Source organism: Ovis canadensis, chromosome 6, assembly GCF_042477335.2.
Source record: "Ovis canadensis isolate MfBH-ARS-UI-01 breed Bighorn chromosome 6, ARS-UI_OviCan_v2, whole genome shotgun sequence".
NCBI classification, from domain to species: Eukaryota; Metazoa; Chordata; class Mammalia; order Artiodactyla; family Bovidae; genus Ovis; species Ovis canadensis.
This window is the reverse complement of record NC_091250.1, coordinates 72,038,765-72,055,282: the sequence shown is the minus strand read 5'-3', so window position 1 is coordinate 72,055,282 and position 16,518 is coordinate 72,038,765. Positions and strand designations below refer to the sequence as shown.

Genomic DNA, 16,518 nt, shown 5'->3' with positions numbered 1-16,518 from the left:
AGAGGATTTGGCAAAGTGTGTAGATCTGCCAGCTCTTACAGCGTATATAAAAGGTATGGGGCTATTTAGTTTGTTGCTTGTGGGAAATGATAATTTATGAGCTAAGGCAACCCACTCCAGTGTTCTTGCCTGGAGAGTCCCAGGAACGGGGGAGCCTGGTGGGCTACCGTCTATGGAGTCGCACAGAGTAGGACACGACTGAAGCGACTTAGCAGCAGCAGCAGCAGCAAAGTCAGTGAAGTGGCACAGGTTAAACTTGAGCCTGGAGTTAGTATGTGCAAACATCTCCCTAGCAGTAGACATACATCCAAGGTACAGTGTCTGGAGCATTGTTGCCACTTACATCGATAGTAGCTACTATTATTTTTTATTTTCAGACTGAGACCAGACTTGGGATGGTATGGCACCCAAAGAAGCTTAGCTTGTTCTGTTCAGGATGTGGAATGACAGGCCAGATTTGGACTTCCAGTGAGTTAGTGGTACATGGAGACTGGGTTGAGGGATTTGTTGAGATGATTGCAGTGATTTAGGCAGGAGATTCAATACAGGAGGGCCTGAACTGCGGTGAGGAAGGTGGAGGAATATATTACTTCATGTTTTCTCACAGTTCTAGAGCCCAGTGTCAGAAGTTGCTGCCACTTTGGTAGTAATTATTTCCATTTTTTAATGGGAAAACAAAACTAAATAATGGATTAAAAAATAATTATGTGAATAAGAATAATGTATCTGAGTATTAGGTTCAAATATGGTGTTGAGGTTTAACTTTCTGCTTTTTTCCCTGACGTTTTGGTATTTTGAGTGTGACAGAGGGATACCTGTTGGGCACAGGCATTTCTTGTCTTTCATCTCTCTGTTTTTTATTTAATTAATTTGCTTTTTAGTTGAAGGATAATTGTTTTATAGAATTGTGTTAGTTTCTGTCAAGCATCAGCATGAATCAGCCATAGCTGTATATGGTCTTTCCTCTCTGGTTTGTAAATTTTATTCCTTTGTTTCTGAAGTGTTTCCTAAATAGTATATGTTTTCCCTTTTATTTTTGGTGTACTCACTTGTCAGTGTTGGCTAAAGTTTTAGAATAGTTGAGGCAACATCTTATGGGCAGTTGGCATATATCACATGGAGACTCCTGAGTTGTGTCTTCTAAGGAGCTACTTTGGGATGCAATTTTTTTCCAGAAACACTGCATCTCTGCTTGTTCAAATGAATATACCTGAATCCACTGTGTCTCATTTTATTACTTCAGTGTATAGTCATTATGCTGACTTCCCAGGTGAATCAGTGGTAAAGAATATACCTGCCAAGCAGGAGATGCAGGTTTGATCCCTGGGTTGGGAATGTCCCCTGGAGAAGGAAAGGCAACCCACTCCAGTCGGGGAAATCCCATGGACAGAGGAGCCTCCAGTATTCTTGCCTGGGAAAACCCCTACAGTCTACGGGGTTGCAAAGAATCAACATGACTTAGTGACTAAACAACGACAATTGTCGTTACCCATATTCTGTACTTTTTTTTCTTTTTTCCTGATGCATAATATATAGAAATTTGCACATACCATACACTTTTACAAACTCAATGCAGCCATATAAACAACAGCTGGAAAAATCATCTTTTTAAAGAATTGAACAATGTATGTGAGAAAAGTGATCTTATGTGAATCTGCTGTGTATAAAGGAAAATGTGACCTTTAAACTTTTTCCTTTTCCTTTCATATTAACTTACTTCCTGTTATCTAATGTGAAGTTGTTCTTGTCTTATATAATAGTGTACCTATAATGCTGCTGCAATTTTGAAGTAAAAATCATTGACCTGAGAAATACGTTCTAACTGTGGTTTTGGAGTGAGTCTTTGAAGAAAGTATAGTAAAGGACGGAGTTGTTCATATCTATTAGGTACTGTTGAGAAAAATTATCTAAAATTTGGAAATCAAAAGTACAGCATGCTCGTGGGATGCCTTGTTGAGAGTATTGTTTAACAGGCACACCCTAGGGATATTCTAATTCTTGTGTTCTACCTCCTATTTACTATTTGATTAGAACTCTGAACTGGGAAGTTACCTGTTGGCTTATAGATTTTTGTCCAGTGGAAATATATCCCCAAAGGTTATGGTTTTATTGCCCTGTAGATCACTAACCAGTTTTTGTTTTGTTTTTTTTTAAATATAACCTACCCATCTTATTCTAGAACTAAAAAAAAAAAAAGTTTTCTGATGGACTATGTAAACCTGTTCAACAAATGATCTTGGAACTAGCCCTACCACCTTACAGGTTCCCTCATTAATTAGTGAATAAAATTTTTGGACACATGTTTAATTTATATTTAAGAATCTTTTAACCTTTTTGAAAATCATCATTTGGTACTACTATAGCATTTCTGTCCCATCCCTTCACACTCTACCTAGGAAATGACTTTCTAGGGCGTGCAGTTTCCAAACTTAGCCGGTAGAAGTAGTGATCCTCGTTTCTGTTGTGTTTCTTCAGAGAACGTTTATAATGTAAAACTGGTTTTGATGCCAAAAATGTCCTAATAACTTGCTTTTCTCTTCTTCTCTTTTCCTAGGCTTAAGCACATAAAGGATTCACTGTGGAGAAAACAGCATTTTTGAGATAAGTCAGAGGAAAACCCACTACAGAACACACGCTCCTATGTGTGTATCGCATTGTACTGCTTCTTACAACTTTGCCTAGTGATGAAGCCACCACTATGTCCTCAGTCAGTGAAGTGAATGTTGATATCAGAGATTTCCTAATGAGCATTAATTTGGAGCAGTACCTCTTAAACTTCCGAGAATTTGGTTTTAATAATGTGAGGGACTGTGCAGAAATAAATGACAGTGTGCTCCTCAAAGTTGGAATATCACCTACAGGACACCGGAGGAGGATACTTAAACAGTTACAGATAATCCTGTCAAAAATGCAAGATATCCCAATATATGCAAATATTCACAAAACAAAGAAGAATGATGAGACCTCAGAGGATCACCAGGCTCCATCTTCTGCTCAGAATACCTCCTTAGAATTTTCAGATTCACACAGTGTTCAAATACCTAGCCTGATACAGTTGGAGTATGTTACAAAAAATGTTGGAGAAAATGAGGTTTGTGTGGAAAATAGCCAGTCTCTTAAATCAGATGATAAGCTGACTCTTCCTACACACAACTTTCCCATTCCAGAAGACGAACCACACTCAAATTCAGGTTCTTTTCAAGATTCTTTACTTGGTAATGAAATTACCGATGTAGAATCTTTGATAACAGAGAAGACTGTGGGCTGTACAACTGAAGAAGAACAAACAGGAAAAGCTGATTTGATTTCAGAAAATGTAGGCAAGCTTCCTAACACAGACCTTGAATTCCTTTCCTCCCATGACTCTTCAGTATCAGAAGCAAACTCTGGAAATGGAACTAACGTTTTATTAGAAAGCTCACCACCGTCCCCATTCTTTCAGTTTCAAGGAGAAATGGTTGTAAATGATTTGTATGTGCCATCATCACCAGTCCTAACAGCTATGAGAAGTCGTAGCAAGTTGGTTTCAAGACCATCTCGATCTTTTCTGCTAAGACATCGGCCGGTACCAGAGATTCCAGGATCAACGAAGGGAATTTCAGGGAGGTAGGAATTTTTATGATAGGCTGTGTGTATTCGGTTTGGGGGAATGTAGTTCTAACAGTTTTCTTTTCTGTGTTCCTTTCTAAATTTGACATTTTAGTTTACCTGTTCAACCAGCCTTTTCTTTCTTCTAAAACTTTTTCATCATGCCATTTCTCTTGTATATCACTACCCAGAGTCTGTTTTCAACTTGTAACTGCCTGGGACTCTCTGTTTCCTATTTAATTGGTGGAATTCCTGTCCACTAATTCTGCCTGGATATTCCATCCCATATCTAGTATATGGAACCTTCCACCATATCTAGTATTATCTTCTTCCATGAGTGGACTTATATTTGAATTGTTGACTCTGTCTCCCCTAGGAGACACTAGGTTATATGTCCCTTGGAGGAGGACCACGTTTCTATGACTGTATCTCTACTGCTTGACACAATGACTGGGCACCAGTGAATCATTCAACACGCATCTAGTGAGCACCTACTTGATGCTGGTCACAGTACTAGCAGCAGAGGAAGTAGAGAGGGATAAAGGGGCTTGAAGTGGAGCACAGAAGACATGTAAATAGTAGTAGCATAACAGTATGAGACCAAATGAGCTGGAGATTGGAACTCTAAAGAGGGGTCCTAAGGACTTGTTGGGTCTTCGGTACCCTGGGGTAACTGTAGAGTCAGAGAGGAGCTGACTTACTGCAGAGACTGCTTTCAACCGTTTCTCAAAATTCCACCTAAGATGTGGTTTCCTCCAGGGCTGCGGTGAGATTTTTTTTTTTCCTATTCACTAAAATCTAACATTTGTCTCTGCTAGGATCATGAGGTTAAATTCAACCCGTGCTGCTGTGGCACCAAATGCAATTACAGATTGCTGTGCAGGGTCTAGGCTGTGTATTTCTGCAAGATTCTCTTTCCCCTGCTTGTATCCCCATGTAGCCACTCTGTCCCTGGTGCTGGAACTTGGCTGTATTTATAAGAGAAAGTATGGAAATTTAGTATATGCAAGAGAAAACATGGCAGTTTACAAGACCATGTTAAGTGTCTTCCAGTAGTGTGTAAACTCCTTCAGGGCAGAGGCCCTAATTACTTTGTCTTTATCTTGGCATCCCTGGTGCCAGTGGCAGTATTGAGTATTTACTGGGAAATCAGTTGGCAGTATCATTTATTGAACACCTGGAATCTGGTTTGGTGTATAATTTTCCATAAAATTAATAACTAATTCTCACACTGGCCCTTGAAGTAGGCATTATTCACCCATTTTCTTATGAGGTAACTGAGCCTTCGGTTAATTTTTCTAGGATTACATTGGCTGTGAACTGGGATTTCATTCCAGTTCATTTGATTCTATAGCACACTTTTTTAACCACTCACTTAGTAAATGTTCTTAAAAGTGTTGATGGGGTATGTAAGAAATGGAGTATTTCTTAGGAATGTAGAAAGGTACCAGTTTTTGTATACCATTGTAGCTTTAGCATATTTTGCTAATTTTCGACATTTAAATGAGAGGAGTCTGCTGTGTCTTTGCAGGAATGGAATTCTTTTGGAAGCCATAAGGATAACTTCAGATAAGAAACATTGGGCTCAGGTTTTACTTCAGTTGTGTTATTTTTATACATTTTTGAGAATCTTTTGATGTTCATTTAGTTCTAAGTGTAAGCTTTGTATCATGTGAAAGGCTGGTTGTTCACATTGTGATTCTTGAGTCTTTGAAAATGAGAATTGAAATAATAGTACAGTTAGTAGTAAGCAGCTTAGCAGGCAGAGAAGGCAATGGCACCCCACTCCAGTACTCTTGCCTGGAAAATCCCATGGATGGAGGAGCCTGGTGGGCTGCAGTCCATGGGATCGCTAAGAGTTGGAGACGACTGAGCGACTTCACTTTTACTTTTCACTTTCATGCATTGGAGAAGGAAATGGCAACCTGTTCCAGTGTTCTTGCCTGGAGAATCCCAGGGACGGCAGAGCCTGGTGGGCTGCCGTCTATGGGGTCACACAGAGTTGGACACGACTGAAGTGACTTAGCAGCAGCAACAGCAGCAGCTTAGCAGGAGCTGATTAAGACAGTAAATGGTATCTATGGATTTCTGGTGATCAAATTATAAAACTAGATAATAAATTATTTTCAGACCAGTGTTTTTCTTTGTGGTCCTTGCCTGAATTGCAAATAGTAATTGCAAGATTCTGCAGTGTTATAAATGGAAACCGTAGATTATATAATCCAAGATTCTCTCTAGTCAAATAACATCTAAATGATATTTAGTATATTCCTTGATGTAGCATAGAATATATTTCTTTGTGGCCAGTGATTTTAACCTAATTTCTTTACTCACTAAACATTTTGTATAATTCCTGAAAGGAGCATGATTCTGGCTATGTGTTCCTGATGTGAGGTGCTTTGTTTCTGTTTCCCTGGACATGTACCCCCAACCTCTACCCCTTGCCAAATTATCTGATGCTGTTGATGGGTTCTCTTTGTCCTTGCATTGGGCTCCTTCCTTGAATTCCTGTCTGATCCTCTTGGGGAGGCTGGGTTGGGTGGCGCTATGCTGGTGGCTTAGATGGTAAAGCGTCTGCCTATAGTGAGGGAGACCTGGGTTTGATCCCTGGGTCAGGAAGATCCTCTGGAGAAGGACATGGAAACCTACTCCAGTACTCTTGCCTAGAAAATCCCATGGACGAAGGAGCGTAGTAGGCTATAGTCCATGGGGTTGAAAAGAGTCGGACATGACTGAGCGACTTCACTTCACATGCTGGACACTGGAACTCAGGATCTCTTTGTAAGTCCTGTCTCTTGGGGACTAGGTCAGAACTAGCCTTGAAGAGCAGTTCTTCCTTATCAGCTCACCAGCAGGTCTCCCATAGAGGTCTCGAAGTAGAAAGCAAGTCCCACCAGCTGCCCTTCCCTGTGAGTCATAGGTATGTCTTGTGAGTCTTAATGATCCTTCCAGGAGGATCCTCCTTAGTACTCAAAGCAGGAAGCGTTCAGGTATCTTTTGCTACGAAAGAGGTACATTTCTTATCCTCCTCCCTAGTTTAATGATTTTCATACATATTTCATGCAACTATTTTATCCTTGGCACAAGTCACGAAGCCCTGTCTTTTAGGTGTCATGCCTTTGAATATTTTGGGGAAGGAACAGTAAAGAAGCAGAGGTATGCAAGGTTGCACTGTGGTTGGAGTACATCTTTTGTAACATAAGGCTGAGGACCTATGTTAACTGTTGAAGGGCATTTTTCAAAAGTATGTGTTCTAAACCTGAAGTCACCAGCCTTCTGTGAACTTTTTATTAAAAGTAAAAATTATAGATATTTTTCTCTGGATGTACATAGACATGATGATATAGACATTAAAAATGGATCTGCTATTTTAGACTTTAATGGTGAAACATATATGAACAAAAACATACAATTAAGCAACTGTTTGCTACATTGAATTAGAAAAATACTGAAATTCATCTCATCCTCATGTTCAAGAAAACCTTTATATTTCATGTAAGTAGCAAAAAAAATGCTTAGCATTGTAAGACTCAGATTTTTTCCTTTAAAATGGCTTTTTACAAATTCTGTGAAAATGAGTTGATTATTTCAGTATTTGCAAAATTTTGACTTGAATGTCTATCAATAACAATGAATCAAAGTTTTTAAAACCTATTTTTAATCAGAGGACAATTGCTTTACAATGTGTTGGTTTCTGCCCTATAGCAACATGAATCAGCCATAGATATACATATGTTCCCTTCCTCCTGAACCTCCCTCCCACGCCATCCCACCGCTCTAGATTGTCATAGAGCATTGCGTTGAGCTCCCTGAGTCATACAGCAAATTCCCACTGGCTATCTGTTTTACATATGGTAATGTGTATGTTTCAGTACTACTCTGTCCATTCATCCTGCATTCTCCTTCCCCCTCTGTGTCCATAAGTCTGTTCTGTCTGCATCTCTGTTGCTGCCCTGCAAATAGATTCATCAGTACCATTTTTCTAGATAATGAATCAAAATTAATAGTTAATCGCTTGACTTACTGTTAGAGTATAAAGGTATCTATCTGTGTGATACTTTCTCAAGTGAAGAGACATGTGTACTCTTTATTCATAATGTTGAAAGTCCTGCTTTGTTTGAAAAAAAATTTTGAACTGTAGCTTCTGCTAGTTGATGAAAAGGTTTTACAGTAATGATGTAGGCTTTTGTGTTGTAATCCTTCTGTAATTTTTATTCTTATCCTAAGGACTGTTTTGGAATTTTATAAATTGAGACTCAATTATTTGTTCATTATACATTTCATATTCTTCATCTGAGCTACAGTTAATGCACCCTCGTGTTCTCTGAATTCAGATTTGTGTGATTTAGTCAGACATTCAGTTCAGTTCAGTTTAGTCACTCAGTCGTGTCTGACTCTTTGCGACCCCATGAACTGCAGCACGCCAGGCCTCCCTGTCCATCACCAACTTCTGGAGTTTACCCAAACTCATGTCCATCGAGTCAGTGATGCCATCCAGCCATCTCATCCTCTGTTGTCCGCTTCTCCTGCCCCCAATCCCTCCCAGCATCAGGGTCTTTTCCAATGAGTCAACTCTTCGCATGAGGTGGCCAAAGTACTGGAGTTTCAGCTTTAGCATCAGTTCTTCCAATGAACACCCAGGACTGATCTTTAGTACTGGTTGGACCTCCTTGAAGTCCAGGGGACTCTCAAGAATCTTCTCCAACACCACAGTTCAAAAGCATCAATTCTTTGGCACTCAGCTTTCTTCACAGTCCAACTTGCACATCCATACATGACCACTGGAAAAACCATAGCCTTGACTAGACAGATCTTTATGTAACCTCAAAACAGCTTTCCCCTGCTGCTAATGATTCCAGTGTTTTTCTTTTGACTTCAGTAGTGTACTGACCTATAGTCTGTTGTAGTTAGTATGTTATGAATTGTAAGAATTGTATTTTTTTAAAACAAACATTCTGTGTAATGATATGGTCCATCTGGGGTGTGTAATTGATTATTTTTTTGGTGTGGGTGTCATGCCCACGTAATGGGTAAGTGTAGATTATAAAGAGAGATCTTTAACATTAATTAGCATTTATGCCACTGCTTTTCTTGGCAATTTTAGTGATTTAAAAATATGAGAACAAATAACATCTGTAGGTAGTTGAAGATTCACTTTGATAGTCAGTTATTTCTTTGAAACTTGGTTCACATAATGTTATTTTAAAGGTTGTTAACATCCATGCATGTATTTTATGCAGTATCTGCTGTATAGGACTTTACTAAATGAAAAAAAAAACACACAATTTATTCTGCTACTACATTGTTGACACTTTTTTTAGTCTTTCAAACAAAGAGTGTTCATACTTTTAAGGACTTTAAGAAACAGTAGTTCATATTATCAGTTTACCAGGAAGACCAACCATTCTCTTCTCTAATAAAACAGTTGTCTCATTCTAGTTGAGTGTTTGTGTTGTGTAAGGCACACCTTATGCTCTTTAAAAGCATCATCTCATTAACCCTTATGATATTCCTAGGCAGCAGACCTAGTTTTTATTCCCCTTTAGTAAATGAGGAAATTGGACTCAGGCCTATTGAATAACTTGACCAAGATCACCAAAGCATAGTAACAAAACAGGTAGTGGGTTTTTAATTTTTGCAAATCACTGATGCTTTATATTTCAAATTTAATAGCAATCTGCAGTTTCTAGGAAAATTGATGGGAGAATAATAGAGCAGAAAGGAAAGAGCATGGGCTTTGCACTCAGGATGGAATTCACCTTGAATGCTGGTTTTTGCCTTCTATTAGCTATGCCACTTGGGCCAGAGAATCTCTGTTCCTTATTGGTAGGATTAGGACACCAAGTTCTACCTCATCAGTCTATTAAGGAGATGAAATATGAGATGTAGATACATAAACTCTTAACAAAATGCTTTGGGCATAGTAGATATTAGAATATAAAATAGCTTGAGATAATTTATTTATAGATATATGAGAATAAATGGATAATCACCAGTTTTAAAAACAGCTTGTTTTCTGTGTTGAGCTAATTTTCATCTTCAGGAGATCAAATGAACTTGGTTGATAGATTTGGTAATTGCTTGCAGGTGGATACTGAATTGCAAAATCAATACAAATCATTGCATACTTTTTTCTTTATATTTATAAAAAGTAAGCCAACAAAATATGCTTTAAAATACTACTAATGGATGTACTTAAAAGAATTCAGAATCTTTTTTTTAAACTAATTTGCATTTTTTTCCCAGGAAGTTAAAGTTAAGTTTTTTATGAAGCATGATGGTTTTGAATAGGTCTTATAGAGCTACGCTGCTGGAGTTTGAATCCCAGGTTTGTTACTTAAGAGCTGTGTGACTTTTGGAAAGTAACTGCTTTGTTTGCCAATTTTCTTCTTAAAAAGTGCAGATAATGATAGCTCTTACTTCTTTGGATGTTTGTGACTAAATGCACAGACATACACATTGTGAGTGTGTGTGTGTGTATTTATAAAATTTTGAGACCTGTGTCTGATACATAGTAAGTGCTCAATAAGAATTAGCGGTATTTATTATTAGCAGAAGTTATCAAAGATGTAGAAAATTTGAGTGCTGCTCTAATCAGGGGTTCAAATTATTAATATATATTTGTGTCAGTGACATACAAATTCAAGGAAATGATTATAGCCATATCACAGTGTCAAGAATCTGGAGATAATGAACAAATCAAGGATGAATTATTTTGCAACACTTAGATAAACTTGTATGCCCTCTCCTGTCACAGACAGCTTCTATCCTGACTTTAAATAATGATTATTACACTCATACTTAAAAAAAATATTGTACCTCTTAAGTATATCCCAAACAATATGCTACAGTTTTGACTGTCTTGTGGACTTAAAAATGCAATCATACAATAACTCTTCTTACTAAGTTCATTTTGCTTAACATTGAAAGTTCTCTATGTTGATACATACAGTTACAGACTATTTTCATTGCTGTGTAATAATTCATTGTATGGCTATACCATGATATCCATTCTTCTATTATATTTCATATGCTCAACATACTCTAGTATTTTATATATAAACAATATACTTACATGTGTAAGTTTATAACTAACTTACATAATAAAATAGACTGATGCTAAATATATATGTTGATGAATTTTGACAAGTATGAATACCTATGTGAGCACTACTACAATAAGAATAGAGACCATTTCTATCGTTCCTCAAAAATCACCTGTGCACATAGGTAGTAAATTATTCTATCACCTGCATTGGGCAACCACAGATTTCACCGTAAATTAGTTTTTTCTGTTCTAGGATTTCATACAAATGATGTCATACAGCAGATAATGTGTTTGATATCTTTTATTCAACCTGATGTTTTTGAGATGCATCCACATGGCTCTATGTCAGTTTGTTTTTGTGGCTGTTGAATGTTGTTCTTTTGTGTGATTCTTCCACAGTTTCTTTTCACTTTTGCATGCTGACATGTACTTGAGTGGTTTTTCTTGGGGCACATCCTACATGCATGTCTATTGAATACATACCTAAGAGTAGGGTTGCTGTGTTCCGTTTTGGAAGGTAATACAAAGTGGTTCTCACCATTGAATAGTTATGTTCACTTACTTTAACACCATCAGTGTGTGTGTGTATCCCTTTTGGCTCATACCCTCAACAGCATTTTGTTATTTAAAAACTTTCAGCTGTACAGGTGAGTGGGTAGTGATATTTCATTGTGATTTTAATTTGTATTTTTCTGATGACCAGTGAAATTGAGGATCTTTTAATGCATTTATTGGCCATTGGCCAGTTTCTGTTCTCTTTTATGTGATGCCTTTTGAAGTCATTTACCCATTTTAGGGAAAGGGAGTTGTTTTGAATTGCTAGCCTACTTTCACTCAGCATGATGATTCTGAGATTTATTCATAGTATGTATAGTAGTAATTAATGTGAACATAACTAGTGAGTGCCCATGTCCTTACCTTACTTCTAGTCTTAGGGAAAATGTTCAGTCTTTAATCACTGATTACAATTATTATTTTAATAAATGCCCTTTATTAGGTTGAGAAAGTTTTCTTTCTTTCCAGTTCCTAGTTTGCTGAGAGCTTTAGTGATGGATAGATGTTGAATTGGGCAGTTGGTTTTTCTGAATCTATTGCCATGAGAATGTGATTTTTCTCCTTTATCTTCTTAATTTGCTAAATTATATTCATTTTTTCCTATGAAATCAGTTTTGCTTTCTTGGGATAAATTTTACCCCGTAATAATATATTATCCTTTCTATGTATTGTTGGATTTTACTTGCTAATAGTTAATGATTTTTTGCATGTTAAGTTCATGAGGAATATTTGTCTAACATTTATCTGTTTTGGTTTTGACTGGTTGTATATCAGTAATACTGGCCTTACAGAATGAATTAGGAAGTCATTCTTCCTTCCTTAGTAAAATCAAACTTATTTTTGAATATTGGTTTTTCTACCGAAGAGAATATATGTGCCTACAATTAATCCTTCACTCAAGATAGTTACATCTGGTTTACATATGTGTTTTTAATGGCTCTATTTTTCCCTTTGCTTTAAGCTATTTCCGTGAGAGAAGAAATGTTGCTACCTCAACTGGAAAGTCTGTGACACAGCAAAGTGAGTCTCCTATTTTAGTCTGTAAATTAGTTACTACTCATTTGGTAGTCTTACATGTGTTAAAATCATGATCAAGAAGGCAATCCACCTGTGGACTAGGGAGTAGTGGGAATAACTGTCTACCAGGGTTCATAGTACTCCAGACACTTTTAAAAGTGAAAAAAACTGTGAGTGAATGTAAAATATATTTTACAAATAAACATTCTGCTTTTAATCTTTCTACAACCAAGTAGAGCAATAAAACCTGACTTTGGTTTAAAAAAAAAAAAAAAGTGAATGAATGAGAAACAGTAATACACACGCAGACTCCTGGAAATTTGCACATGTTAATGTAAGATTTTTTTTACAATCTTCGTTTATCATTAACCACAGTCAAAGGCATTTAACTAAGTTACGTGGTTTCTGAGTCTGAACTACAGGGTGTATATTTATGGAAAGTAATTTTGCCATGGTAACAAGGAAGGGTGACATTCATTGCTCTGGTCAACCGCTCACTGACAGAGGCTTTTCTTTCTTCTTTTTGAAAATTCTACTTATGCAAGTTCAGGAACATTCTTCTCAATGATAAGTTAGCAAGCACTTGGCTAGTGAGCCTTTAAAAGAGTTTGCAACAGCAGAAAATGCAAGTGTTAAGAATTCTTTATTGTAGATCTGTGCAATTCAGGGATAGTGGAAATTCTCTTGAAATAATTTATTTCCAGGTGTGCTAGCAGTTATGGTGTTACAGGGATTATATTAAGTGGATTCTGGCATTTTGAATGCTATTAACATCTAGCTGTCAGTGAACTTTTAATGATCATTTGTTGAAAATTACAGTAAAGATTAATTTTCTGCCATTATTTAGAAATTAACATTTTACATATATTGTGATAATTTCCATTGTATGGGGAAATGTGTTTAGTTATATTAATGTGGATCTTTGAGGTTAGCAAGGACAAATATGACACATCACACTTGTGATACGTCTTAGTTGTGAAGTGAGGGATGTATACAGAAAGAAAACCACAGTTAGAGTTGATTTGGAGGTAAGAATTATGAGCATAATTTGGACTCTAAGGATAAAGCTGAAATTATGATATTGTTATGAAATAATTAAATATATGCTTTTGAAAAAAAATTCACATTATTCTCATCTTTCCATCTAATTCTGTCATTCCCCCAAAAGATACAAATGAAGAGAATTCATCTTCCATTTTACCTTATGGAGAGACCTTTCTCTTGCAGAGACTAGAAAATTCCAAGGTTAGTCCCATACATTTTAATTTTTTTCCATGTTCAGTTCTTTGCTTTTCTGCCTTTACATGCCTCTTCATTTTCCTTTAAGCTGTTTGAAGAATGTGTTATATGGAAGAAAAATTTCTAGTGAGTAAATTTCTGTTCAGTAAAATCATGGTAAATAGATATCTTAAAATATATATCACAAAAACACATTTTAGTTTGTTTTTAGGGATACAGATCAGTGAATTTTCAAAAATTACCACAAGCTACTTTAAAAAAAAAAGAGAAAAGAAAAACCTCATTCAAAAGTAAAGCAAACTGACAAAAGCCCTCAATTTTACTTTTCCTTATACCCAAATACAGACTTCTATTTCCTCTCCAGAACTTTTGCTCTTTTGGTATTTTATTTCTTGGTCAAGATTAAGTTGGAAGACAAAAAATAAGTGGGGAAGTAAATCAGTTTTTAGCATCTTATGTTCTTAGTAGAAAATATATACTAATGATTTAAATAAAATACTGAAAAGGCATCAAAAGACTATGTTTACTTTTTGTCTTGCTAATTAAGTTGTTTTTGTTGAAAATTGAGCTAAACAATAGACATTTGCTTAGTAAAACTAAACCCACATGCTGTGGATCTTTGTAGAATATTGTGACCCTGAAAAGAAAATATATTCTTTTTTATAGAAGAGATCTATAAAGAATGAATTTTGGACCCAGGAAGAAACACTCAAAGGGGAAACAACTACTGAAAGAAACTCATTTTTTGTCAAATCAAGGTATGAGGACATGATTGATAATGATTAATTCTTTTGAATAGAATTTTATACACGATTCAGTGTTCAACTCTTGTTTATATTTATAAGAAAATAATTTATATTGGAAATTTCAAATCCTTTATTTTGATAGCAGCATTCATTTTAATAATTTAGAGTCTGTAAATTGATTCTATAATCTATAGCACATTATTTTTGTCTTTTCATAATTGAAACCATTTTCCCCTTTTCAGAGTGGCAAATATGTGGTAACTATGTTTGCACTTTAAAGACAGGAAGTTATCTTAATGTGAAGAAGAAAGGGGCAATGCCAAAAATGTCACTATGTGAGGTACAGAATTTTTACAGATGTAATGTAGAAGTTCAGCAGTGATAAGCAGCTTGAAAATTATCCATTTATTTGTATCGTTATCCAGTTATTTGGATCAACATGAGGTTAAACAGTATGTAAGGCACCAACTTAAACTTTATTTTTCCTCTGTTTTATTAGCACTTGATATAGTGCATCATTACCTAACATTTGTCTTCTAGTTTATGCTTTATTCTCAAAGGCTGACACTGTTGAGGGTTTCCTTAAATTGAAATAAATAATTGAGTATCTTCAGTAAGCGTTTGAACCTATTACAATGCAGAATATGGAAGGAGCCAAGTTAATCCTTCTTTAAGGAAGCAATGGTGGCTCAGCATTAAAAAATCCACCTGCCAATGCAAGAGACACAGGAGATGCAGGTTCGATCCCTGGGTCAGGAAGATCCCCTGGAGGAGGGCATGGCAACCCACTCCAGTATTCTTGCCTGGAGAACCCCGTGGATTCTCCCATGGGCAGAGGAACCTGGTTGGCTACAGACCATATGGTCGCAAAGGGCTGGACATGATTGAAGTGATTGAGCACTCAAACACGTGCACAAGGAAGCAGTGGATTTAGAACTCCATGTCCAGAAGGGTGTAATTTGACCCCTCAGCCTATCTGTTTCATTGATTAGCAAAAACTTCTTTGTACTGAGTTTTGTTATACATAAATGGCTGAGCGAGTCTGTTTTTTCTTAAATCTGTAGGAAAATAATCACCAATTGTGTATTCTCGTAAATATTACACATTACACAGCTTTTACCTTCTGATATCCTGGACCTTTCTTATTTTCATTAGCTACTTTCTAAGTCTAGTTTTTCCTCATCTAGGTTTTTTCCTTAATCTTGCAAAATAATACTAAAGATTTCACTTTGTTTTATTACATGATGATGGAGCAGAGGGTCTTTGGAGTCCTTTTGTGGAGAGGCAGAGAAAGGACGACAAGTGGAAATAAGATCTCCAGTGCCTCTCTCCACGATGTTGTGGTTTAAGATCTTGCTTGTTAAGTGGCTGACCACATACTGGTGGTGGTGAAGTTTAAATTGTGATGCAGAGAACACGGCAGTCTCCATCCTTAGTACTTACACTCAACCCCCAAAATAAACAGATCAGATTAAATGATATATAAAAGAAAAAGACACTACTTCTTGTAGTATATGAATACGTATTGAAATATGTCTTAGGATAATGAGAGAGTTCTATTTTTCTCAAAGAGTTTTAAAGATTATCCAGATGCATTAATTGAGCTCAGATTATCTTGACCTTAAATTTCTGTAATTGGTTGTTTATAAATAGAAAAAGTCATCTATGGCTTGTCACATACAGTACTTAGAAAGTATTAACACCATTCTTTTTCCATTTAGCATATATGATAACAGGACGGAAAATATAAGTGAAGACAAAGTAGAAGATATTTGGATACCTCGAGAGGACAAAAGCAATCTTCCTATAGACTCTGCTTCAGAATCAGAGTATTCAACAGTAGAAGAATGTTTTCAGAGTTTAAGAAGGAAAAATTCAAAGCCATCTAAATCAAGGATTCAAAAAGCAGTGAATTTGGACCCTGTTAATAGGCACAGTTATCCACTAAGCTCAACAAGTGGAAATGCTGATTCACCAGTTATTTCCTCAAATATAATATCTCCCTATGCCTGTTTTTATGGATCATCTACAAGGAAGGTTAAATCCGGATGGCTTGACAAACTCTGTCCCCAAGGGTATGTGTTCTTTCTTTTTTTCTTTAAGGGCTTATTAAAAAAAAAAAAAAATTCAAGTGTATCCATTTCTAAACCTGCTAGGTTGCTGCAGCTCCTCCCCACTCCACCATATGCATACAGAAACAGTTTTGAGAGACTTTGATAGCATTTTTGCAAATGCTGTTTCTTTAGATATATGAGGGACATGTGCCATGTACTGTATGGAATTCTGGGCTAAAAGATTCTGAAAGCAAATTAAAACTGAAAGTCC

General features: G+C 36.4%; 1 protein-coding gene across 3 annotated transcripts in view; it reads left to right on the top strand.

Annotated features, from left to right (window-relative positions):
- The first annotated feature begins 2,554 nt into the window (after window positions 1-2,554).
- Window positions 2,555-16,518, top strand: part of ARAP2 (ArfGAP with RhoGAP domain, ankyrin repeat and PH domain 2) — a 180,005-nt gene continuing 166,041 nt past the window's right edge. For all 3 annotated transcript variants that reach the window (XM_069593027.1, XM_069593026.1, XM_069593025.1), the window contains exons 1-5: window positions 2,555-3,606; window positions 12,153-12,211; window positions 13,377-13,453; window positions 14,114-14,205; window positions 15,915-16,268. In XM_069593027.1, coding sequence (XP_069449128.1) covers window positions 2,699-3,606; window positions 12,153-12,211; window positions 13,377-13,453; window positions 14,114-14,205; window positions 15,915-16,268 — 1,490 coding nt within the window. In that variant the 5' untranslated portion in view covers window positions 2,555-2,698. The remainder of the gene's footprint in view (window positions 3,607-12,152; window positions 12,212-13,376; window positions 13,454-14,113; window positions 14,206-15,914; window positions 16,269-16,518) is intronic.